The sequence below is a fragment of the Monodon monoceros genome, unplaced genomic scaffold (assembly GCF_005190385.1).
Source record: "Monodon monoceros isolate NGI ecotype Baffin Bay Population unplaced genomic scaffold, NGI_Narwhal_1 Super_Scaffold_1, whole genome shotgun sequence".
In the NCBI taxonomy this organism is placed as follows: domain Eukaryota; kingdom Metazoa; phylum Chordata; class Mammalia; order Artiodactyla; family Monodontidae; genus Monodon; species Monodon monoceros.
In genome coordinates, this window is record NW_021703765.1 from 12,020,172 (window position 1) to 12,047,111 (window position 26,940).

General features: G+C 42.8%; 1 protein-coding gene across 1 annotated transcript in view; it reads left to right on the forward strand.

The window, feature by feature from the left end:
• The first annotated feature begins 20,763 nt into the window (after positions 1-20,763).
• VPS4B (vacuolar protein sorting 4 homolog B) overlaps positions 20,764-26,940 on the forward strand; it is a 31,476-nt gene continuing 25,299 nt past the window's right edge. Inside the window, exon 1 of the mRNA XM_029228907.1 lies at positions 20,764-21,029. Within this exon, the coding sequence (XP_029084740.1) occupies positions 21,003-21,029 (27 nt within the window). The 5' untranslated portion in view covers positions 20,764-21,002. The remainder of the gene's footprint in view (positions 21,030-26,940) is intronic.

The window sequence follows — 26,940 nt, forward strand, 5'->3', positions numbered from 1 at the left end:
GGAAAAAAGTAGATCTCTCATACACTGCTAACGGGAATGGAGAACGGCACAGCCACTCTGGAGGACAGTGTGGTAGTTTCTTCAAACACTAAAATTACCCTTATCATATGAGTCGGCACTCCTGATATCTGAGTCTGTTACCAATAGGGTATATCCTTACAGACCTTTGAATTCAAATTGTTCCATTGGAAAGGGGAACACCCCTCAAATGTCTTTTCAAAGACCTTAGAGCAGTTCTCATTTTGATTATTAGGCAATAATCACTTTAGTATTAGTAATAAGCCCAATAGCTCCATTGATTTTGACTTCACTAATTTGAAACTTATTCTCATGTAGATACGGTACTGTGATTATATTTGCTTAAAAGTTAAAAATAATTTTTTTATAGTTAGCATGTATTAATATATGATGTAGGACTCCAAAAAGTCCATTATTCATTTACTTGACTACTAACCATAGGTATTTTAGTTTGTTATACACAGCGTTTCAAAACATTAAAGTATGTTTCAAGTATTCCATAATTCAGAATTTTCCCTATCCAAACTCAATTTTTTCTGGATAATTCTAAACCAGTGAGGATCTGCTCCTCTCTTTCTTCAAGTCTTCCTTCCTCTCTCTCACCTTGGTCAAATCCACCCCCTCTGCTGCTCCCATAAAAAGTCTAGGAGACCTCATTCATTTCCTGATAAGACAACATATTTGGCTTTGGGATGCAAGTGTGATCGGGCAGCTTTTCTGCCCAGGGACTGGGCACAGTTCCCAGTGAGGTTTGTTCCAATAAAGGATCACCCCAGCAAGCCTCTACAAGAGAATCACCGGCTTCCAGTTTCTAGAAATGATTGCATTTCTGTTACACATTCAAAAAGAACGTTTCATCAGGGTGTGGGGCAAGCCACTTTTTATTGAATCTTGGCTCAACACAGTGAACTCACACTTTAAAGAAGGGCGGGGAAGGAATTTGGGGATACATTTAAAAAAAGATCACATTTCAGGTCCCCAGCCACCCCAGGAATGAGGGTGCCGAGCTGCACCTTTGAGGAAGGAACGCTGAGTACACAGATCCATCAGGACATTCACTCCACCTCAGGGATACATTTTTATGTGGTGATAAGAGAGAACGCATAGACGTATTCGTTTTCGGAGACATATTTACATCCCAAGGAACTAGAAGCGGAGCAACGTGTTTCCCTGGGGACTCGTTTTTCTAACTTCTGTCAGCCTCGATGACGGCCCCCATGAGTTCACTGCCAGTGAGTGACATCATCACCACCTCAGTTAGACAGCTCATTTTGGAGAGACATTCCCTCAACTTGACCCGCTCAGACATACTGGGGGTGTGTGCACGTGTGCGTGTGTGTGTGTGTGTGTGTGAGCGAGAGAGAGAGAGAGAGAGAGAGAGAGAGAGAGAGAGAGAATATTTCTATAAGCCACCACATGCTTTTAATTTATTGCATTTTCAAGTGTCTAGGCATTTACTCAGGGTTAAAAGAAAGTAAGTTTTAATGCCCAAGATATAATAAGCAATCCGTTTCCAACCACATCACTTTCTAAGTTAAATAAATGAAAAAGAAGAAATAAACTTTTAGAATCGTGGGACAAATGGTCCATAAACGTAGGTTAAGTTCTTTCCACTCTGAATTGTCCTACCACGATGCTTCTCTTGACTCAGTTCCAACACCTGCCATCGCTGAGGGTGCAGACTTCTGCCCCTATTTCTTCCCAGGCTGGCCTCTCTGTCCTGACTAGCTCTAGTGCTCCCCAAGACCCATGTCACCTGACCCACCACCACCCTACCACACAGGGCCACTTCAGAATCCCTACGCTTTGGTGAACAGAGGAGGGGAGGGGGAGATTTGCGAGATGTCGTTGCATGTGGCTCCCACGCTCATGTGCATCTGTCAGGTACACTCTCTGGCCCTCCCACCAGCCCCAGCACGGCCTGAACTAGAGAACAAAGCGGTTGAAAGGAGTAAGGCAGAAAGGATGTGAAAATAGAAATCATAGAGCAGACCCAGGTCCCTTAGGCCCTACCCCTACTCCAGTAAAATGAAGACCCTCTCATTTGGGGAGGAAGAAGGAGGGGGTCAGGAAAGGAAGCAAGCAGGTCACGTTCAGCCTGGGAACCCCACAAGCTCTCTAGCCCGTGGCGGGTCGTTTGGAGGTAGAGGGAGATAAAACCTCCCTCGAAGCTTCAGAATCCAGGGCCAGGTAGGGCCGGGGCCTCAAACCCTGGAGGAGGCCCAGGGATACAGCAAGCCCCACAGAGCGGTTCTCGCTGGGGTTACCAGCTCGTGGCATCCCTGCAGCGGAAACGGCAGTCCGACAGTGTGTGCAGGCACAGGAGGGCATCTGAAAAGCCGTGGTCACCCTCTTCCGGGGACCTTACACAGCTGCGATACAAAGCCATCTCAGCCTAATATCTATCCTGGGGAAAGGAAGAGTGCCCAGGATACTCCCTGCCTGTGCCTGAGTTTGTTCTGAGTGTGACAAAGTTTTAAATCAGTAATGTCCCCTCCACATTACTGAATGTAGCTGAATTGACTTATAAGAAGCCAGAGTATTTTCTTTTCTCTATATTTAGAGCTAAATTCAGTTGTCAAAATAGTTACAATTTTAATGTCTGATTTTTGATAATTCATCGCATCACATGCATAATTTATCCTGTATCTTCAAACATTTCCTTGTATGCCTGTTCTAGCTCCATACATTAAATTACTTGGAATTTGCCTTTTACCCACTGACACCACATCCCTTATAATCTTCTCTAGTGGAAGGTGAATTTCCCCTGTTCTCCCTCGTGGGAAGAGGAAAATGGAAAGAAACGGTGGGCGGGGCTGAAGTTTCACAACAAACCATACAAAACTTGGGTAACACTGACAAAACCGAAAAATAAATATAAAGAGGAAAGGCATTCATTGAAACCTTCCTTTGAAAGCTGCATAATATCCATTCTATGGAGATATATTGTTAAGTAATTGCCTATTGTTGAATAAGTTGTTTCCATTTTTCCCTAACAACGTCAGGCGTGTTGAACAGCTTCATCCAGGAATCTCGGTGCATCTCTGACCACCTCCACTGGAAAAGCCATGCTCTTCCACTGGAACCCATGGTTCCTTCTAATCGGACCCACCAAAAATGCCCTTGAGGACAAAAACTTTCATAATCAATAGTAAATTTAATTAGTTTAATTATATACTTATTTTAATTAATTAAATTATATACATTAATTCATCAGTTTAATTTTATGTATGCATCTTACTTTTCGCTAGCCCACCCAGCCTCAGACCCCACAAGAAGGGGGAAGGAAAGCCAGCCAAGAGTGTGATGGCGGGCAGTCTCAAGGCTATTCCTGCAGGTCATGGGTAGAGTTCTACCACTGAGGGCTGCAGCCATCCTGAGAGCCCACAGAGACGTGCCAGATGGAAAGACAGAGAGCCGTAACAACTGTCCAGCAGGAACTTAATACCCAGAGCCGGCTTGTGCTCACATTCCCCTGCTACCATTCCCACAGGTGTAAACCCTGGTCTGGAAGTTCTGAATGTTTGAAAGCTCCGGATACATGATGTCAAACCACTATGCAGAGCCCTTTGTACCAAGTATCACCAACAGCGATACAAAGAAAACATGAACCTTTAAGCTCTTGACAGCCAGTTTATTCATCTTTGACGTTCCTTTTCTAAACGGGTTTTGGACAGCTTGTGAGATGTCACCCTGAGCTATGAATTGTAAATTATGAAACAGCTAGTATCTTATCTCTTGAGTTCCTGTCCTTGCTATTGGAGTTTCCCTGGTCCCATGCGGTCTAATTAACAACCACTAGCCCCACAGGGCTATGGAGCACCTGAAATGTGGCTAGTGCAAACTGGGATGTGCTACAGGTGGAAAGTACAGCCCAGATTTCAAAGAATTAAGTGCAACGAAAGAATGCAAGATAGCTCATTAATTTTTTATATGGATTACAAGCTGAAGTGATAACATTTTGGGTATATTGGGTTAAATAAAAATACATAATTAAAATGAATTTTACTTTGTTTGCTTTACTTCTTTTTTTTAATTAATCAATTAATTTAATTTTGGCTGTGTTGGGTCTTTGTTTCTGTGCGTGGGCTTTCTCTAGTTGTGGCAAGTGGGGACCACTCTTCATCGCGGTGCGCGGGTCTCTCACTGTCGCGGCCTCTCTTGTTGTGGAGCACAGGCTCCAGACACGCAGGCTCAGTAATTGTGACTCACGGGCCCAGTTGCTCCGCGACATGTGGGATCTTCCCAGACCAGGGCTCGAACCCGTGTCCCCTGCATTGGCAGGTAGATTCTCAACCACTGCGCCACCAGGGAAGCCCTACTTCTTTTTTTAATGTGGTCACTAAGCAATTTAAAAATGAATACATGGCTCACACTTGTGTCTTTTGCAATATTTTCTACTGAAGAGCGTTATTCTATAGGGATGCATTTTTCATTTTCATTTTCATTTTTCAGAGAGCTGTAGGCCAAGATTTCCTTCACAGCTGGCTTCCTAATCAGTGCCTTTTCTTATTCCTGCCCTGAGGCTACTACCTCAGACAATTTTCGAGGGGGTTACAACAAAAGGTAAACTGCTTACTTTTGAATTCCTGTGTTACAGCCGCGTGGGTAGAGAGCTGTAGTTTCTGTGAGTAGCCAGTAGAGGGACCTCTTACCACACTTAGGACTGAAAAACTGGGAAATCTGTTTGGAGCATCAATTATTTTAACAGATTGTTAATTGATTAACAGATAGATTGGTTGAACTAAGAAAATTAATTAATTCATATTGAGTGGAAGAATTTCTTTAAAATTTGCAGATGGACCTGCCATTGGGGAACTGATTCCATAAACTCTTAGAATTACGATTTTTAAAATGATTTGCATTTCCCTTTCAGACCTCTGGATACTGAAGAGTAAAATTCTGAAATTTCCTGATGTAACTCCTTTATTTATAAAGGGGCTTTGTCCTTTGTCATTTGTATATAAAATATTTACTACAAAAGGGTGACCTGGTAGTCAATATTTAATGTCCTGCCACAATTAATGTTCTTAATGGCAGTTACTCTTCTGAAGCTAATTGTCTCCGGATTCTGCTGCCCCTTGGAACCTTCTGGTAATGTTTGGACAATAAATTAATTTGATATTGCTATTACTCAGAGTTCTTTCTTGCAAACAGGAAAAACTGACTTTGTCTAGTTTAAACAAAGGAGAGGGAATTAGGTGAAAAGGTATAAGGACGATGACAGAACTGAAGGGAAGCCCAGAGAATTCAGCTCAGGAATTAAGCAGGAACCACAGGAGGCCAGAAACGCCCCCACCCCCCTGTCACCGACCCGGGTGCCATAGCTACACACAGGGCCACTCACTCCACAGCTGGCTGTCTATGGAGTCCGACCTCGCTGCTTTGGGCCACCTGCTTAGGATCCCAAACTCAAACAAGAAAGCCCAAGCTGAGTTTGTAAGTTCACATGCTCTGTCCACCAGGGTGACTGTGCCCCTACCTGCCAGCCACCTCCACGTGGAGGAGCATGGCCCTGCCCCCCTCTTCTGCTTGGACAACCTGCAGGCTGTTGGTTAAATTTTGTCCTCCCAAAATAGATGTGTTCAAGTCCTAACCTTCAGTACCCATGAAGGTGACCTTATTTGGAAATAGGGGCTTTACAAATGTAATCAGATTAAGATGAGGTACACAGAAAAAAAAAAGTTGTAACTACGTGTGGTGATAACTGTTAACCATACTTACTGTGATGATCATTTCTCAATATACACAAATATTAAATCATCATGTTGTGTGCCAGAAACTAGTATAATGTTATATGTCAATAAATCTCAATTTTTTAAAAAATTAAGATGAAGTCTTAATAGATTAGGGTGGCCCCTAAATCCAAGATGGCTGGTCTTTATAAGAAAAACAAAGTTTGGGCACAGAGGTTCAGACATGAAGAGAACATGATGTGGGACTTCCCTGATGGCGCAGTGGTTAAGAATCCGCCTGCCAATGCAGGGGACATGGGTTCAATCCCTGGTCCAGGAAGATCCCACATGCCGCGGAGCAACTAAGCCCATGAGCCACAACTACTGAGCCCGCGTGCCACAGCTACCGAAGCCCATGCACCTAGAGCCCGTGCTCTGCAACAAGAGAAGCCACCGCAATGAGAAGCCCATGCACCACAAAGAAGAGCAGCCCCCGCTCGCCACAACTAGAGAAAGTCCGCGTGCAGCAATGAAGACTCAACGCAGCCAAAAATAAGTAAATAAATAAATATAAAATAAAAATTAAAAAAGAGAACACGATGTGACAGCAGGGTCAGAGACTGGAGTGATTTGTCTACCAACCAAGGAACGCCAAGGGTTACAGGCAACCACCAGAAACTAAGAAAGGCAAGGAAGCATCCTCCTCTGGAGCCTTCAGAGGCAGCAGGCCTCTGCCAACACTTCAACTGGGGACTTCCAGCCTCCAAACTGACGAGAGAATGAATTTCTTCTGCTTGAAGCCACCAAGTCTGGGCTAGTTGGCTACAGCAGCACCAGGACACTGAAACACCGGGAGCCCCTTAACGAGAACGAGTAGCTTGGGAGCTGCATCGCCAGAAGCCCCAGACTCAATCTCCTGCTTTCTGTGCTTAGACATCTGACAAGGTTTCTTTACAAGTATTTTTTAATGTCTTCCAATCCATCACAGGAATATTCCAGAAATAACGAACAGCCAGGAAATGTACAGATTTACTACATTTGGATTTATTCACATAAGTAGGAGAATTGATTAGTGAATAAGTTCTTACATAAAATGAATACGCTGTAGAGATAAGTATGCCCCAAACCCACCCGTCGCATATGTGTATTTACGTGCAGCAGAGGGAGAGGTGGCACCTCACATATACCGAGGCGCTGCTCTCTCCCAGTAACGTGTTCCATCTGAAACGTGCCACTAACCCTCGATGTTGGCTGTAACTGTTGAAGAAATTGGACTTTACATGGACGTATCATCCAACCAAGTTCACCTATCCAGTACATGACACCCACTTTTCTCCCCTGTGTTAGGCTAGGAAGAATGTCCACAGCAGAGATGAGCTTATGAACTGATTGCATAATAAGAATCTTCTGTGAAACTTCTGTGCACAAACCATGTGGTTGGCACCATCCTGCCCCCACGCCTGGCCCGGGCCTCTCCTCTCCCGCTGCAAAGGACCAGCTCAAGAGTTCATGCATCTCAGTAGGCAGCCCGGTCCAGACCAGAGCAATCTCTTCTCGTGCCTGCAGCATCCGCTCCCTGTAACACTCAGCTCACACTTGTCTCTCGGGACTGTCTACTCCTAATCTCCGCATACTGCAATGGATTATAAACTCTGAGAACAGGGATCGTGCCTTATACAGGGGGTTGCCAGCGAAAGAATCAAAGCAAGTACGAATCAGTGCCTACTTATGAGAACCAACAAGAAGTCCCAGGTTCAAGAACAGAGAATGACAGATGCTCAAAAGTGGAATAAGTTAATTAATTCAAAGTTGATTCCAGAATCGAGCGTCACTCTGTAAAATGTGAAGCGTTTCTCACTTTGCACCTTACAAGGATCACTATTGCTCCAAACACGATGAAGGGAAGTGGCGAGGTTGGCAGAAACCTGCCTGCTGTTCTGTGTTTGCCTGCGAGAAAGAGGAAGCAACCAGATGTGGCTAAAATGTAGAAGCACAGAGCAGAGGTGAAGCGACATGTCAGGAATGGTGGCAAAAAAATAGAAGCCTGAAAAGAATAATAAAGAAAAATGCCATGGTGAGAAGATTCATCCAGTCCACACTGTAGCCCTTTAAGTTAATTTGGGGCCTGCTGGAGCTAACTACCGGTGGAAACCATGGGCATTAAGTGTCAGAGTTAACTCTAAGATCTGAGTAAAAGGTATTACAGAGGTAACATCCAATACCTTTGTAAAGTAATGGACTCTTACTGGAGTCCATTAGTAAGTTTTCCTAAAATTTCATATCTGATCACCATCTCCATTACAAAAGATAGTATTATGCTGTCTACCACAAAGCTCCCCTAGAAACTGTAGATTGTTATGAAGTCTATTTTATTTTCCCACAGGAATAATGCTACACTTTGGCATCAAGTGGTTCACGGAGGTGAAGATAAAAAACACCACCACTTATTGAATGTCCACAATGGGCCAGACATTGTAGTTCATTATCTCTTACCTTTGCAGAGACCTTGTAAAGTAGGAATTATTAGTCCAGTTTTAAAGATAAGAAAACTAGGTTTCAGAGCAGTTAAGTGCCTGTCCTTGGGTCTCACCTCAAAATCTCTAATACTTAATGTTATATCACAGTGCCTCAAAAATCTGGCATAAAAGCAGAGATAAATCTCTAAGCATCCACAGTAATTTTGAGTAATATAATTATGCTACACTTTGAAAGGTTGGTGCAAAGCAATAAGAGATTTTAGAGATGATCTAGCTCATCCTCATCACAAACAAGCAAACTAAAAACAACAGAAGCTAATAATGACTTTCCTAAGGTCAAAAAGCAAAGGAGTTGCATAGCTGAGTATAGACCTGGGGTCTTCTGATTAAATCACACCGAGTTTCATCCAAACTCTTCTCTTAACTCTCTAAGAAAGTCCACGAAGCTGTTGAGTGGGAGAGTCAGGATTAGAACCTAGGACATCAAGACTTCAAGCCCAGAGGGAGCTCTTTCTACCACACGACAATGTGCAGACACTACACAGTAAAATTACAACATCTCTGCGGGCATTTCTCAAACACATTTGCGTCGTAATACCCATTACTTAGACAATCAATGCACAATGCTGGCCTTTTTCATTTGGAAAATTTAGAAGGAGCTTGGAGGGTTAGATGCCTTTCACATAATAGTCAACTCAATTTAGATTTGTTGATTGACATATTGTCCACTTGGATCAATTACATGATACTTTACACTCTGGGGTCTTTGAAGAGAGCCAGCTTCTAAATAAGTTAATGTCTCCATCTCTCTCCAAGGTATATATTTCCCCTGACCTGAATCTACTCCTTAGGGGCTCTTATAATATCCCTTTTCTGGAATTTCTCACTGGCACAATAAAACCACTTTCTTTGGGGGTATTCCTTGCCTTGATGGGGTATATACTTTCTCTTTTAAGAGGGAACCTGAACTTTTTGCTCCTACAAAGTCCCACCATTTTAAAAACAGGTCCTAAAACGAGAAGAATGAAAGCTGAACTTTCCAGTCTTTTCACATCTTTATTTGTAATTTCCCCTAGCTTGACATCTCTTACTAGAGTGTTTTAACAACCGGTAAATACCTGATCATAACAATATGTGGAAGGTACTTGGCATTAATGCTACGACTTGCTGCTTTCTCCTCTAATTTTTACAGACCTAAGTTGTCCAATTGTAAAGTCTATTACACAGTTGCTTTTCAGATTGCTACTAGTTGTCACTCATGTGTTACTGAGTGTCTTTTAAATAACTGTTTGGCCCAGCGCTTTGTTTCACTAGATTGGGTAAGCCTAGGAACCCTCCAAGAGTACCAGGGGTGGAGGATGGAATTTTGCAATGAAAAACACAGCCATTTTGCAACTTCAAAAATATCATTGCCCAGGAGTTGCCCTTGGGAGTAGTTTGTCTGGCGTAGAATAGCTTATTTTCCCAGCATGACCTTAGGATATAATTTGGTAATGAGATCATTTGGCAACCTTGAGCTTTAATACAGTGAAATTAAATAATTGAATTGGCTGTGGTTTTTAACCTATGCTTACTCTTCCAAGGTGGAATCTGGCCAAGACTGTGAATAAACACTTGAGCTTTCAAGACTTCCATTTTGTGATTATAATTTGAATAATGAGAAAGGACAACCCTCCTCAGTGGCACAGAGTGTTTTTTTAAATTGTTTTTTTTTTTTTTTTTTTTTGCAGTACGCAGGCCTCTCTCTGTTGTGGCCTCTCCCGTTGCAGAGCACAGGCTCCGGACGCGCAGGCTCAGCGGCCATGGCTCATGGGCCCAGCCGCTCCGCGGCATGTGGGATCCTCCCGGACCGGGGCACGAACCCGTGTCCCCTGCATCGGCAGGCGGACTCTCAACCACTGCGCCACCAGGGAAGCCCCACAGAGTGTTTTTTATGAACAAATGTAAATTCCTCCATTGCTTCTAAAGTGCCCTCTCTAGGCACAATTCAGACCCAACCTTTTCTATGATCACAGCAGACAGCATTTCTCACCACTTTTTTTTTTTTCACTCATAAGGTCTACATTGTATTTAGTATTCATTTTGCCCAGTGAAGACGGCTTCCTGATTGTAACTGCTCTGATTTTCCAACTATATTAGAAGTTTTGCGGAGAAAAGGTCATGTTTGACTTCTCATTTGGATTCATTGAAACATCAGATTCAGGTCTGACTACTTAATAGGAGCTCAATCAGTACCAGTTGGTTGAGTGATTGAAAAGTACTATTGTTTCAAACATAGGTACATCACCAATTCTATTGTTTCCTCTTAAAATCCCAGGGTTTACATTTATTTACACATATAAATAAGAATTCCATCCCACATACTTTAATTCCCAAGACCAACACAATTACAAATAGAATAGAAACAGGAGTATTAAATGTCTTATCTAGTTAAAATATTGACCTCAAGATGCGTTGAAACAACAGCTGCCAATAAAACATTTTTTAGGTTTGGCGATTCTTGGTTTTTCATTTCACCATTGAAATGTATCCTTTTCAAATCTGTTTTTAATTACAGATAAATCACAAGGAAGAAAGTTGCCAGCTTTTTTTTTTTTGCTGTACGCGGGCCTCTCACTGTTGTGGCCTCTCCCGTTGCGGAGCACAGGCTCTGGGTGCGCAGGCTCAGTGGCCATGGCTCACGGGCCCAGCCGCTCCACGGCATGTGGGATCCTCACGGACCGGGGCGCGAACCCGCGTCCCCTGCATCGGCAGGTGGACTCCCAACCACTGCGCCACCAGGGAAGCCCCGTTTATTTTGTCTTACAGTGGTCAGGTTGACCTCTTACTCAGGGGTCCCCAATCCTGCCTCAACACCCCTGTCTACCCAGAGTATTACGCTCATCATTACTCAGAAATTTACCATAGTGCCACTTACTGTTTAGCTAGTAATTAAATCATGACACGTACACAAAACCACAACCAATTTTTTTTTCTGACACAATGATATCTCTTTGAAAATGTCTGCAGATGTAAGTCTACACACTTTGAAAAGGAAGATGGAAACAAAGCTTAAGGTCTCAACAGATTTGCTTAAAGTTGATAATAATGAGTTTATAAAGGAGTGAAGAGAGCATTCCACTATTTTCAGAAGAAGAAAAAAAACACTAGTAAACAGACATCATATTTGAGTCCTCTCCTGTAAAACACATAGTTGCTACTCTCATAGTGTATTCATTTTCTTTCTGCTTAATCTTGTTGTAGAGTTGACTTAATTTAGCAATCAAATGGGACAATGAACAACTAAATTAGGCTGTAATTCTTGGGAAAATCTTGGCTTAGGTAGCGACAGGCAAAATTCCTTTGCTAATCTAGACAGTCATTACTTGATGTCGTTAACGTTGTCATTTGGGAAATCGTGCTATCCCATGCTGGGTGTTATTAGAAATGGAACCTAAACACTCCTAAATCCTTCTCCTAAAACTAGTCCATGAGAAGTACATGGAGGTTGATTTTTGAACTAAAAATGATTCCATCCCCACAATCTCACCCCAGATCTCTGTTGATTTGGTGGTAGCAATCTTGGGAGATTTTCCCTGCTCAAATGACAACAAGAACAAGTCATTCTGGAGAAGGAGCTCTCAGTGGACAATAAGAGCTTCTATAGCTAAACCAATTTTGCTGCTAGAATATGTATTGGTCAGCATCTCTCTAAGGAACAAAGAGGTGATTCCTCTTTCTAAACCAAATGCTCTACTCCATACAATTTTGCAAGCCATAGATATTTTATTAAGCCTTTATTTATATGCTTCTGTCTTTAGCCACTCCACTTTTTTTCTTTTTTTTAGTTGAGATATAGTTGATTTACAGTATTATATTAGTTTCAGATGTACAACATAGTGACTCAAAAATTTTATAGATTATACTCTTTAAAGTTATTATAAAATATTGACCATATTCCCTGTGCTGTACAATGTATCCTGGTAGTTTATTTATTTTATACATAGTAATTTGTACCTCTCAATCCCCTTCCCCACCTTGCCCCTCCTCCTTCCCTCTTCCCACTAATAACTACTAGTTTGTTCTCTATATCTATGAGTCTGCCTCTGTTTTATTATATTCATTCATTTGTTCTATTTTTTAGATTCCATATATGTGATAAAATACAGTATTTTTCTTTCTCTGTCAGTCACTCCATTTTTCTAATTACCTATTTTAATGAATGTAATACTTATGAAAGTCCTGTAAAACATAAATTAGATAGATAGAGAACCAACAAAAATTTTATATAGTATTTATAATATGAAATCTCACATATTTCTCTTATGTTAAAATATGAATTTTTCCTATCTCCCTTATAGAGATGTCTTGTAAAATATTACTGTGGTGGACATACTCTAAGGGACACCCAATGAGTCATACCCTTGTATAATCCCCTCCCCTTGAGTACAGACAGAAACTGTGACTTCCTTCAAACCAACAGAATATGGCAAAGGTGAAGGGATTTTGCAGATATAATGAAGGTCCTAATAAGCTGACCTGGAGTTAATCAAAAGGAAGGTTATCCAGGGTGGTTCTGACTTAATCAGGAAAGCCCTTTAAAAGAGGGTCTGACCCTTCCCTAGAGTCAGAAACTTGAAGCAGCCGAGACTCGTGTGTGTGTGTGTGTGTGTGTGTGTGTGTGTGTATGTGTGTGTGTGTGTGTTCCTGGATTTGATGAAGTGAGCTATCGTGAATTCTGCCAACAACTTCAGGGAGCTTCAAAGTAGTAGATCCTTCCCTAGCTGAGCTTCCAGATGAGAACACAGCCCAGGTTACGTCTTAATTTCAGCCTTGTGAGACCCAGAGCAAAAGCCCAGCTAGGACATGCCTGGACTTCTGACCTACAGAAAGTGCGACATAATGAAAATGTGTTGTTTTAAGCTGCTGAGTTTGTGATAATTTGTTACACAGCAATAGAAAACTTACACAATAACATTTAAAATGATTATTTATGAAGCACTACTAGCATTTCCTTTAAAGTTAGGAAAAAGTCAAGGATGACTATTCTCGACACTTTCAACATTGTATGGGAAAGAGGCAAAGATATGGCTATTTACAGATGTTGTCATTGTTTACCTAGAAACTCCAAGAGAGTATATTGATAATCTATTAGAAGCAACATGTCTGGCAATTTACCCTACATATAATCCCATGGTTTCCTACTTATAGACCATAACCAGCTAGAAAATATGAGAAGAAACTATACTACTTATCATGGCAACAATAGCACAATAAAACACCTAGAAATAAGCCTAAAAGAAATGTTCAGAAACTATCTGAAGGAAAAAAATGAGACTCTACTAAGAAGCATACAAGAAGACAGAAAAGGCATCACATGTTTTTGAAACCTGAAGGAAGTTCAATATTTTAAAGATCCCCAACTGCCTTAAAATAATCTATCAATTCAGTTACAAAATCAATAAGCTTTTTAGGTGGACCTTGACAAAATGACACTAAAGTTAACATGGAAAAGTAAATATAAGAAAATCTTAACTACCTAGAAAATTATTGATAGCTAACATTTAGTGGGTGTTAACCATGTTCCAAGCCCAGTTCTGCCATATGCTAGTTTCATTTAATTCCCCCATTAGACAGGTAGTATTATTTCCACATTTTATAGATGCAAAAATAGCAGCTTAGAGAGATTAAGTAATTGCCTGACACTTGCTGGAGCCAAGATTTGAACCAAGCCTTCTAGCATCAGAGCCTGAGCCCTTGGCTAGTTTTCCATTCTGCTTAGGGTGAATCAGGCAGGCAGCTCCACAAGATACTGTATTACGAAGCTACTGTCATAAAAACAGTTTTTCTGGCATAAGAATAGGTGGTGAAAAGGAATATTTTTAAAAATCAAGGTTTCAGACAAACAAATCCTTGTGAGAAATTGGTATATGATAAAGGTAGCCATTCAAATGAGTAGAGAAAAGAAGGATGTAAATAACATTGGGGGAACTGACCACCCATTTGGAATAAATAAAAATAAAACAACAAAACCAGACCCTGAGCTTAATTGTTACACCAAAATAAATTCCAGAGAGGTCAACGATTTAAATGAAACAATGAAACCTTGAAAGTACGTGAAGAACACACAGGTATACTGTGGTCTCCGGTAACCTAGTAGTGAGTAAGGTTCTTCTAAACATAGCAAAAAGAAAAAGAATGATAAATGTGACTATATTGAAACTTACATTCTCATACCCAAAACAGGTAATAACTGAAAGAATAAAATGGGAAAATATTTGCAACACATATCACAAAAGATGAAATTCCTTAATATACAAAAGACTAATAAATCAGTAAGAGAAAGATGAAAAGATGCACACTACAGTAGAAAATTGGACAAAGAATTTAAATAGGAGTTCGACGCAAATGTGAAATGCAATTTTTAAAAAATCTCTTGTGGAGAATTTAAAATATACAGAAAAGCAGAGAAATTGGTCCAGTGAACACCCCCTCACACTCTGCACTTATTCACAGCTACAATGGTCAACAGACCATCTCTTGTTTCACTCATAACACATGCACACACTCTCCCTCCCCCCCACCAACCTACCCACTGCTACACTGCATTTTTATGAAGCAAGTCATTTCATCTGTAAATATATCAGAGAGTATATCTAAGGCTATAAAATGCTGTTTCCTATTCTATTGGTAAAGATCAATTAATTGGAATTTGAGAGAGGGAGAAAGCTGAAAAAACTATAGCTCCTACTCTGAGAGGGAAAAGGGAGTTTTGAGAAGAGATCAAATATTTTCCACCTTCCTTCAACAAGTAAGACACTATCGGCCAAAATCACTTGAATACTGAATCCAGCACAAGAGCAAAGGAGACGTTCTTGGAGAAAACGTTCAGGAAGAGACTTGTGTTGAGCAGTTTGTACATATGTACATTATCTGTGGTCCAAGGACCCACAGTCTGGGGGATGATGACTTAGCTTGCAAACTTCTAGAGGGCAGGCACCTCACCTTTTCTTCTGAGCTGATGCCTTAGAGGATATTCACCTTAGATAACGCGTGATGAAGAATGGATGCCTCAGTCCACACGCCCATCCTCAGAGGGCTGACTGATGTTGATAGGTCGGTTCCCACACCCACCTATCCAGCCGGGACTCTCTGTAGCTTCATATGAATAAAAGGAACAACAATAAGTGGGAAAGGGCTGGGCCTCCAGGTGACCAGCACATTCAGAATGGTATGCTGCCTGATATGGAGAACAGGTTTTCTGCCTGAGATCCCCGATGAGTCACTTCCTTCACATGATCAGCCCTGTCAGTGCTTTGCCTTCCTTACTGCTCTGTCCCAGGGCAGGGAGGGAGCTGGTGACACAACAAGCAGAGACCTGACTCCTGAGTGGACATGAGCAGGTTGCCCACTCCTGCTGTGAGGCCTTCAAGATTATGCATTTCCTTTAAGATGGTCTGAGATGGATTTGGTCCTGAATGGGCTGGATGTGAGACCCTGTGGAAAGATGAATCCACAGATGCCACCTACCAGCCAAAGATCATTCACGAGGAGACTTCATTTTGTTTAACACACCTTGGCTCCTTAAGCACATACTCTGTGTGTATATGTGGAGAGTGAGGGCATGGGGTGGGGGGAGGGGTTATAAAAATGAATAAGATGAGGGCTTCCCTGGTGGCGCAGTGGTTGAGAGTCTGCCTGCCGATGCAGGGGATTCGGGTTCGTGCCCCGGTCTGGGAAGATCCCACATGCCGCAGAGTGGCTGGGCCCGTGAGCCATGGCCGCTGAGCCTGCGCGTCCAGAGTCTGTGCTCCGCAACGGGAGAGGCCGCAACAGTGAGAGGCCCGCGTACCACAAAAAAAAAAAAAAAAAGAATAAGATGAAGTCTTAGGCCTTTGTGACCTTACAGTCTAGAAAGAAGGAACACTATTCGGGTGAGGCTAACAATTTCTGAGTATCTGTTATGCTCCAGGCACCGTATTAGGCACTTAGCCTGCATTATCTCAGGACAATTCAAGGTCCCACAGTGCTATGAGTTCAGAGAGGTTCTGAAGGTGTCTTGAGCAAGCGACATTGGAACAGGCACTAGAAGAATAGGTATGATTTTAACAGGTTGAATTGGTGAAAGCAATTGAGGGAAGGAGGATGTACTAATTAAAGTCCAAATTGCAGCTGTGCTTCAGGAACGGGGACTATGCTGTTTGGCTCTGCAGACTCTGTTTTCTAAAAGCTAAGACTGTCGCAGTAGCCTCCTGCTTCATCTTCCTGCCTCCTCTCTCTCCCTGGTCCCTCCTACAAAAACAACTGCGAGATTCATCTTCCTAAAAGCAATACAGGTCTCCCCCGCTTTTTGAAAATTTGCTTTGTGTCACTTCGCTTTTACGAAAGACCTGAGTTAGTACCTGTTTTTGCTAACTGAAAGAAATCTGAAGAGGATTTTTGCTTTTACGGAAAAATCAGGAAAAAATATAGTTCAGTGTTTGTTTCACAGTGAGTTACAGAGTTACGACCACGGAGAGTGGCACCGCCAAACTCCTTCCCGGGAACTACGCTCAGCATCTCAGCATGGAGCCGCCTTCGCTTTGAACAGTGTCTGTGAGCCCCTGTGCTTTATCTCGATTTATTCTGTGTGTCTGTTAGCAAGATGTGCCCTAAGGTGATGGTTTCTTTGCTTTATGCCATGTTGGCTTATGAAGCTTTCATAGGAATACTCTGCTTTCGGAGAGCAGGGGAAACTTGTTATCTGACCAAGTCAGGACTCTACTAGCTACTTTCTTCTAAAAGGAACAAAGTTAGGCAGGGAGGGAAGGAGGGACAAAGGCGGGGCGGGGAACTTTTCAATGAATCCTTACTCCCTACAGAACAAAGTCCAGACTCCTTATCTCCAAAGCCTTGAACACCTGGCAGTGCCCACGGGTGCCTTTTTAGCTTCCTCTCCGGTCACTCCTTCCCCGCAGCTCCCCTACATTCCAGCCATCCCTCAAATACGTCATATACTTCACCCTTCCATGCCTTTATTCATGCTTTTCCTCTGCCTGAAATGGCCTAACCTCTGTCAAAATCAGTTTTAAGATTTGAAGATTCAGTTTAACTGATCCCTTCCCTAAGAAATTCCTGACCACTCCTTCCAAATTCAGCATTCTCCCTTCTGTGGCACCACGATGTGTCCTGTCTCTGTTCTAGCACTTGTCACTGTCCATCTTCTGATACTGGACCCGAAGTCAGGTTCCCTGGGTTCAAACTCCAGCTCTGCCACTTAAGAGCTACATGGATTGGGGAAATTCTATCTCTCTCAGACTTGGTTTCCACATCTGTAAAAATGAGATACTTCACAGAATGATCTACTTCACAGAATTAGGAAATGAGAAAATACATGTGAAAATACTTTGTAAACCATAGAGAATATAACATTTTTACATTTACATATTTAAACATGTTACACTGGAAAAACTCAGTTCTTCCCTGCTAGGTCTTTCTTCCCTGCCTGTCTTTTTCACCTACACATGCTGTACTTCACTTCTGATACTTCTGGTCACCAAATACTTGAAGGCTTTTCCTCACACCAAGCAATTCTCTGCGACACCAGGTGGGTGGTTTGCAATTTGATTCAATTCTGACACTATCTACCTGGAGAGAGTGTCAGATCCCACAAGTTAAGGGCTCAGTCCCACAAGACTGCCACACACACACACACACACACACACACACACACACACAGTCCTCGGATGCCAGTCACAAGACAGGCATCTGTCTTGGTGCTTCTGACCAACTGGCTATAGATCGGAGGTTATGATGACCCCCTCCTCAGTTTCAATTAATTTGCTAGAGCAGCTCACAGAACTCAGAAAAACATTTTACTTGCTCTTACTGGTTTATTATAAAAGGTTACGATAAAGGATACAGTTGAACATCCAGATAGAAGAGATGCATAGGGCGAGGTATTTGGGAAGGGGCGAGGAGCTTCCATGCCCTCTCGGAGCCCATCACTCTCCCAGCACCTCTACGTTCACCAACCCAGAAGCTCCCTGAACCTCATACTTAGGGGATTTTTATGGAGGATTCATCACATCACATAGGCATGATTGATCATTAACTCCATTTTCAGCCCTTCTGCCTTCTCAAGAGGATGGAGGTGGGGGGCTGAAAATTCCAAGTTTCTAATCATGGCCTGGACTTTATGGTGAACAGTCCTCATCCAGGAGCCCACCCAGCATCACCTCATTAGAACAAAAGACATTTTGATCACCCAGGAAATTCCAAGGGTTCAGGAGCTCTGTGCCAGGAACCAGGGGCAGAGACCAATATATATTTTCTATTTATCTCACACACGTAAAAGGTAAAAAGTTTCTATTCCATTAGAAGGTAAGCTCCCAAAGAACAGGACTTTTTAAGGAAGCATTTTATTTTAAAATAATATTTACAAAAGAGTTGCAAAGATATAGAGGATTCCCATATATGCTTCACCCAACATCCCCTACTGTTAACAACTTAAATAACCATGGTATACTTATCAAAACTAAGAAATTAGCATCGGTATAATACTATTAGCTAAAATACAGACTTTATTCAGATTTTATCAGTTTTTCCACTGTCTTGTTCTGTTCCAGGATCCAGTCCAGAATCCCATATTGCATTTAGTTGTCAGTCTCCTGCAATCTGTGACAAGTTTCTCAGTCTTTCCTTGTTTTTTCATGACTTTGACATTTTTGAAGTGCACTGGTTAGGTATTTTGTAGAAGTTAAAAAAAAACTCAATTTGTATTTGTATGGTACTTTCTCATGATGAGACTGAGGTTATAGATCTTTTAAAATACCGCAGGTGACACTCTCCTCATTGCATATCAGGGAGCACATGGTATCAACAGGACTTATTACTGTATTGGTGATAAAAGAGGAAATTTTGACTCTTTGGTTCATATCCAGCACCTAAAACAGCCTGGCACATGGTGGTACTCAACTGTGGTACTCAAATGAATTCTCTTTTCATTATTACATGTCTTGCCTTCCACTAAATTGTAAAATCCTAAATGGCAAAGACCACACCTTATTTGTCTTTGTAGGTTCTTAATGCCCAGTAGACTTGTCTTCAGTGGGTGTTCAGTAAACATTTAGGGATTGAATTGAAAGGTTAATTGGAATCTGCTTGTATCTTCAGGCAAAATCAAGCTTGAAAGTCATTAAGGAACCAGCGACTTATTTTAAGCAGCTCAGTTAAATAGTTTAATATTTATTAAATGTCTATTATGTGCTGATATTCTAAGGGCTGGAGTCCCTATAGTATTTTATCAGTAACTGGAAGGGGATAGGGTGGGTAGGAAGGAGAATTGATAGATGCAGGCAGAGAGGGGGCTTTAGCTTTCAGCCTGCATGATGGAGATTTGGTGATATATTATTCTAAGGAGAGATCAGAGAAGGAAGTTTGGGGTTTAAGATAATTAATATGGCTCTTAACGTGTTGAATTTTTCTTGTGGGAAAACCCTATGGTTTTTTGGAGCTCTCTGGGAGGTAGCTATAAATGCTAGGCAGAGGACAGGGCAGGCTAGAGATTTAAATTTGAAGCCATTTCTATTCTATTGCTACCTGGAGCCCAGGAAGGGGATAAGATGAGCAGAGCTTGCGTAGTGAGAAAGAAGAGGATGTTAGACTCTTGAGGAAATTCTGCCCTTAAGAGTAAGAAGGGGAGAAAGTGAAGAGGTTAGAGGAAGGACATTAGGACACTATCCGGAAGAGATTTCAAGAACTGGGTAGTTGACAATACTAAGTAAGAAGCAAAGGAGGGAAGTTCTTTATTTAGGAGACACCAGATGTTTGGAAAGAATGAGTGGGAAGTAAAACGTTGGAGTGATTAAACATCTATTTCGCTTTCCTTTAAGAAGCTAAACTATGAAAGGAAGAAAAAAAAGAGGACTGTGCCCGCAAACAACAGAATGCTGGAAAAAGGTCTTCTTTTAGTTCTGCCACTAATCCCTGACATCTGTGGTCCTGCATAAAGCACTCACCTGCTCAAGCCATTAACCTTCCCTGTAACGTTAACTGGAATAAATAATATCTGATCTAACAGTTTCACAAGACTTGTGTTCAGAAGCCTGCATCCCCACCAGACTGCCATAATCTCCTTGAGGGCAGCGCCATACATAACTTTTATTGAAATTCTCGGGGCTTCCTAGAGCCATGACAATAACCATTGAGAAAATGCTTGCGGGATGAAGTGTTCGCTTATCACTCTGCAGTGCGCCTAACCGCGCAGCACTAGCATTCTCCACAACCCTGAGGTAGGTACTTTAATTACCCCCACTTTACACAGGAGTAAATGGTAACGGACCCAAAGTCCCCAACCAGCGGGTCTCGGAGACGGGATAACATTTTTCACAAGATTGACAGAGCACTCTCCATTCTCCGTCAAGTGAAAGAAGCCAGAAACAATAACTCATCTCAAAGGATAAGACTTCCGTAAAAGGAAGAAAAAAGTATAGCGCTCAAACCCGAACGGTCTCCCGGCCCCTAGGCCGGAGCCGCAGTACGCCTGCGCCCAGCCTGACTTCCGCCAGGCCTCGGCTGGCTTGGACTGGGTGGCGCGCGTGGTGATGACGAAAGCGGAAGTACTGAGGCTAGAGGCCGGACGAGAGCCCGGAGGGGCTCAGGGTTACGGAAGTTTTGTGAGGGTTTGGGGGGGCCGCTGGCTTTTGAAACGCAGTGTTGTTTTGGAACAAGTTCCGGAAAGGAGGCCGCCGCTTGAGGTCCAAGAGCCACCGGCCTGCGCACGTTTGGGGCAGCTCCGGGCTCGACTCGACGTTGCCACTGTAGGTTTCCTCTGCCCCCGTTCCTCCTCGAGGAACCGCCTCGTATCTCCGCCATGGCATCCACCTCGAGCAACCTCCAGGTATCGCCATCCTCCCGCCCCCTGGAGAGCCCAAGCCAAGGGGAGGCGCTGGGCGTGGGGTGGGAAGTGGGGGGCGGGGAAGAGGGAGGAAGCGGTGGCGCGCCGGCCCAGAGGCAGGTGGGAGAATCGGACGCTTTCCGCATGCTTCCGGGGTTTCCCAAGCCCACTGGCTTTGTGGGACTTTTGGCTTTTGTTGAGGCTTTTGTTTTTGTTTTTTCCTTTTCAAACCAGCCGAGTTTGAACCGAGCTGGGCAGAGCTTTGAACAGAGGCACGAACGCTGCAGTCAGTGTAAGGGAGAGAGGAAAGAACATAATGTATCCAGTGCATTACTCTGGACTAGTTGAAAATAGGGTGATTCGAGTTCTCTCCTAGTTCCTCAAGCTGGTGTAGCAAAGCCTTTCTTTTCGAGCTGTCAGGTGAATAGAAACGTGAGCACAGTCTCAGAATCTGAGGAATCCGTGAATTCATTGAGCTATACGTTCAGGTGCACGCTAATGGCTCCCAAAATATAGTATATAAATAAGATCATGGAGTTTTCTTAAACTCCTTTGTGTCTTCACTTTCCCACCCCTACCGCAGTGAGTTCAGTGTTTTGTTCATAAAGCATGTAATCTTGATACTTTAGACTTAATTGTTAGACCTCTGTGGAATGGAATTCATGGAGATGAGAAATTTTTCAAACAGTGTCTCCCATCCCTAGAATGGATCTGGGGCTTCAGTGGAGTTTAGAATATGACTTAACCTCGAGAGCTCCAGTCCACTAGTCAAGTTTGGGACAAAAGAGTAGCGTGAATCCCTATATTGAATCTTTGTCTTGATCTTGCAGTTGAAAAGGCTTTTGTTGAGTGCCTGGTATAGGCACCTGGGATAATTAATAGAGGATCTACTGAGCCCAGGATAATTGATCCTGAAGAAAAATCACTGAAAGTAGACTGATTTAAATCGAGATCAAATTTTCACCAAAAAGGAGGTGGGGCACTTGATTGGGACTTTTATCTTGAAAATCAACCCAAAAGATTATGAAAATAAATGTTTTATGTCTTTAACAAAATATAATTGCAACGTGACTTATTTCTTAGAATAAAGAGTAAGTCATGTGTTGACTTAGGTGTATTTTTTCCAACAAGATTTCATTAAACTAAGATGCAACAATCTTCACTTAACATTAGTTTTTTGTAGCCCCATTCAGAAGGGGTTTTTTTGGTAAATGTACTTGGAAAAAGTATTGGTCATTTGATAAAACTGTTGTTCCTTTGAGGATCAAAGGTGATTTCTTTTGAAATGCCTTGTTTTCATCCTTGTTGGTTTGTCAGTTAACTGCATAGTTTTATTCCATCATCTTTAAAAAATGTTTTTATTGAAGTTTTATTGATTTACAATATTAGTTTCAGGTGTACAGCATAGTGATTCAGTATTTCTACAGATTATACTCCATTAAAAATTAATACAAGATAATGGCTGTAATTTCCTGTGCTATATGATATATCCTTGTTGCTCATCTATTTTATACATAGTACACGAACTTTTATTTGTCAAGAGTTTGCATGTGATTTGGGCATTCTACAATATAATTTTCATCTATTTACTGATCATTTTTATTTTGCAACATTTGCAGTTTCATTCTGTAATCCTTTGCATCATATTTGGATTGGACTGTGGATGTTCTTCAGTGAATCAGCTCGAGATTGACCCATATTAAAGGCATAATTGATAGTGTTAAACAGAGGGAGAGATAATGAGTTATACTTTTATCAGTGGTTGGGTCACAGATGTGCTTTCTCATTCAACCTTTTCCACCTTCTAATGTAGGAAATTTGGATGAAGAATATTCAACTAACGAATCGATTTCTCACTGAACAAGGCAAAATCCCCATAGCCAGATGCAGTAATGCTCTAATAGAATTAAACGTTAGTGTGGGAGGGCAGAAAGGAAGGGCTTGTGTAACTCTTCAAGGATAAATGGGAAATGTTCCGCAGAGAAGATGATGTGAGCTTAGATAAGAGTGAAAGGTACTGACACTAATTTTCTGCCCGGTGTTTGATGTGACCTCATTTAGTCCTCAAAACAACTCTTCAAGGTATTACTCCGGTTTCACAGTATAAGAAACCAAAGCTTATTAAGTTTATGATTTGCCCAAAGACATACAGTTAATTAGTATTGAAGACTTGGATTAGTTTTGAATCCAGGTCTATCTGCTTATAAGTTTGTGCTTTTTCACTATGAAGTCATGCCTTCTTGGACAAGAAAGTGGGATGCATTCGAAGCAGAGAAAAACAACATATGCCTCAGTCTAGAAGTGTAATAAACCTTGCAGAGGGTTGGGAGAAACTGCAGGTTCATTGTGTATAGAACTCAAAGTTTACTCAGTCCTGAATATTTACTTTTCTGAGTGTCTACTATGTCATGCATTTTGCTACATGTTGGGGAATCATAAAAGAAATGGATCATCCTTGATTTCCAAGGGCTTATATTCTGATGTGAAAACATCAGACATAAAGGGACTACTAGGATACTTTGTGACCTTTGGAAGGATGTACAAGAGGCAGTGGAAATTTAGAGGAAGCAGAGGCTAGGCCTCCTGGGGGTGCTGGGAAGGACTTTGCAGTTGGAGGACCACAGTGACTGTGCTGAGTGTTGGACAATGGGATAGGGTATTCCAGGTGGAGAGCACACTGTACACGGGGGAATGACGTCTGAGCCATCTGGGTTGTCCCTGTAGTTTGGTGTGACGGGAACGGAGTGTGCCAGGTGAGGGGTCAAGCCTAGTTAAGCCACATGACAAGGAGCAGTGTGTGCTGCATGTAGGTGATTGGTCCCCATCCTGCTGTCAGAGGGGAGTCAGAGAAGGCAGTAAGCTCACGTTTTTGTTTTAGAATGAAACCATTGTGTGTATACAGGGCACAGCTTGACAGTGGGGATTACAAGAAGAGGGGGCATATTTGGGGCCAGGGTGGTCCTGACCTTCTGGGGCTTGAAATGCTTGTGGGGACAGTCAGGTAGAACTGTCCATTGAGCAGCTGGGTACATATGTATAGAACTTAGGCTAGGCTGGGAGTAAGGATTTGGGAGTTAGTAGCATATGGATGGTAGAGAGGTGTGGCCATCTTGGAAAGTATAGAATGAGGAAAGACAAGGACCAAGGCACAGACCCAGTGGAATGTCAGCGTTTAAGGAGAGAGAAAAGGGAGCCTGAAAAAGAATCGTGACATAGCCACGAGTCAAACCTGGAGAGGATGGTGCGTTGATGGCCAAAGGAGGCCATGTGAGGTGTCTCTTACGAGGGCTAAGTGCTCACCTAGTGACCCATAACTAGATAAGTGAGAGATCTCACAGTCAAGGGGCAGGAAGCATTGCCATGGGAGGAATCAAGAAACCGAGATGAACTTCGGGTTCTCTTTGGGGCTTTGCTGTGGAGGTGAAGAGGCAAGTATTGAATAAGATGGTAGCTACATGGGAACCTTAGAATTGGGGAGAGCTGGTGTGTTTCCGTTGGTGTTTTGTAGCTATGAGTCTAAGATAGAACTTGCATACATTTTTATGCTAAGGAATGCTCCCCCAAAAAGGGAAAGGTTAGGTTGGGGAGAACAGTTGAGCTGTTAAAATCGAGGGGACTGAATGTCTGAGGAGGAAGGTAGGAATGGGCTCCAGAGCACCAGGGAAAGAATCAGCCTTGAAAGACAGGGGCTGGGACAGCTTTCCTCCTGAGATGGGTGGGTCTGGAATTTACCCAGTTTCCCAGGGTTTTCTAGCGTGGGCACATCATGGTCTCCTAATCTGAAAAGGACAATCCCAGGTGTTCCCAGCCTTTGTGCCTCCATATTGATGACTGGATCCTGGCTGACCCTGAGATTCAGTCAGTCTTGTGCCAGCCTCTTTGCAAGACTCCAGAATATAAAAAAGCCAGTACAACAGGCATGACTCCTGTCCTCATGGAGCTTATATTCTAGTGGGAGAGGACAGGCCAAAACAAAACAAAACCTACATGCACAGAAACAAGCCACTGGAAGGATTTTAAACAGAAGAGTGGCGTGTTTTAAAATTGAATAAATTTGGAAACTATCAGCCTGAAGATAATCAGCTTCAGTCATTGAGAACAGCTCACATAGGGAGGGAGGAAAGAGAAGGACGCCTGAGCCCTGAGGAGCCCTGATACTTCAGCGTCAGGTTCAAGAAGGAGAGTCAGCAAAGGAAACTGAGCAGGAGCTGTCAGCGGCGGGAGGAAAGCGGGCAGAGTGGTGCTTGGGAGCTCGGCAGAGGGCAGCGCTCCAGAGGGAAGTGATGCTGCTGTAGAATACTGTCGAGAGAGATCGAGGTGGACGCAGAGCTGGTCTTTGGATCTGGCACCACAGAGAACCTTGATATGAGCAGATTTATTGATAAGATAAGGGACAGAAGCCCAGATTGGCAGCTGAAGGGAAGGAGAAAAAAAGGAACTGGAAAGAGTAGAGACTGCGCTGGTGAGGTTTGGGTTCTGAAGGTAGCAGAGAAGCAGAACCAACCTGAAGGGGGTTTTAGTGTCAGGGCTAGCTGAAGGAGGGCTGTTTGCATGCCTGCGGTGCAAGTCCCCTTCCTTGTGGAGCTTCCCTGTACACTAAAGGAGATGGCCAGTAAGTGAGTATGCAGGGGAACAATGATAAACACAGCAATGGGATAGAAGTGCAGGGTGAGGGGAGGGCTGAGATCAGGGGTGGGGCGCAGCCTTTGAAATAGGAGAGGAGGGAGGGCCTCTCTGAGGACCTGGCATGTGAACTGTGACTGAAAATGAGACCCTTGTGCATCCATCTGGGGAAAGAGCAGGGAAGAGTATTGTGGGCAGAGGGGTCCTAGTCCACAGGCTGCCTGAGTGAAGGAGGACTAGAGGGTTTCAGGTGAGACCCAGACAGAGCCAGGGCCCAGGTAGATCATGACCCAGCATTTGGGATTTATTGTTTGCAGTGGGAAGCCATCAAAGGGTGCCCTTCACTGGTGCTGTGTGGACTTCCGTATCAACTGTGGAAGCAGGCTGACGGCTTAGAGGAGGCTAGGCGGTAGGCTTGACAGATGTGATAGTGGATTGAGCTAGGGTGGTAGCGATGGAGACAGTCAGGGTTCTATTCTGAAAGAATAATTGGCACTCCCAAACCATGCAAGACATGGTTAATTTTGTTTCAAATGAAAAATGCTAACAGAAACAAGGGTGAAGTGGAGCATTTATCAGGGGAAAAACAGATGCATATCCTCCAATCATCATCTTTGATTAAAGGTTTAACATGTGCTGTCCAGTATGGTAGCCACATGTGGCAATTTAAATTTAAATTTTACTTAAATAAAACTTAAAACTCTTCAGTCACATTAGCCAAAAGTTTCAAAAGCCATATGCTCCCGTATTGGACAGTGCAAATACAGATGCATCCATCATCAGAGAAAGGCTGCTTTAAAGTGATTGGTACCATATTTGGAGCTAGATTTTTAAATACTGACTGTACGAGTTTTAACAAATGTCATTTTGGCTCCTAAAAGACGGCTGACAGCAAATGAGGGGAATGCATAGCTGAAGAGGCGAGTGGCACAGCAATTCAAAATAGCGTAAGAAGGAAATTATAGCCAGAAAAAGGAAGAACTTACTTCTGCTACATGACTTAGCCTCTGAGCCTTCTGGATAATTTTTATAAGACCAGGTACACCAAACCACCTGTTGACCAGGTGCTGTGACTCCACCCTTTATATCCTGCTGAGTTTACCAAACTTGGAAATTTAGCTCCAAGTTCAGGCTATTTGAACTGTGAAACATGTACTGCTACATTTTATCAGTTCTGAGACACACCATTTATTTTTCTTCCCTCCTGCCACAGCAGAGGGAAGGCCTCTTCCTCCCATTTATCCCATCTCTATGCAGTCCATGAGCAACTGCTTCAAAATACAATATTTTC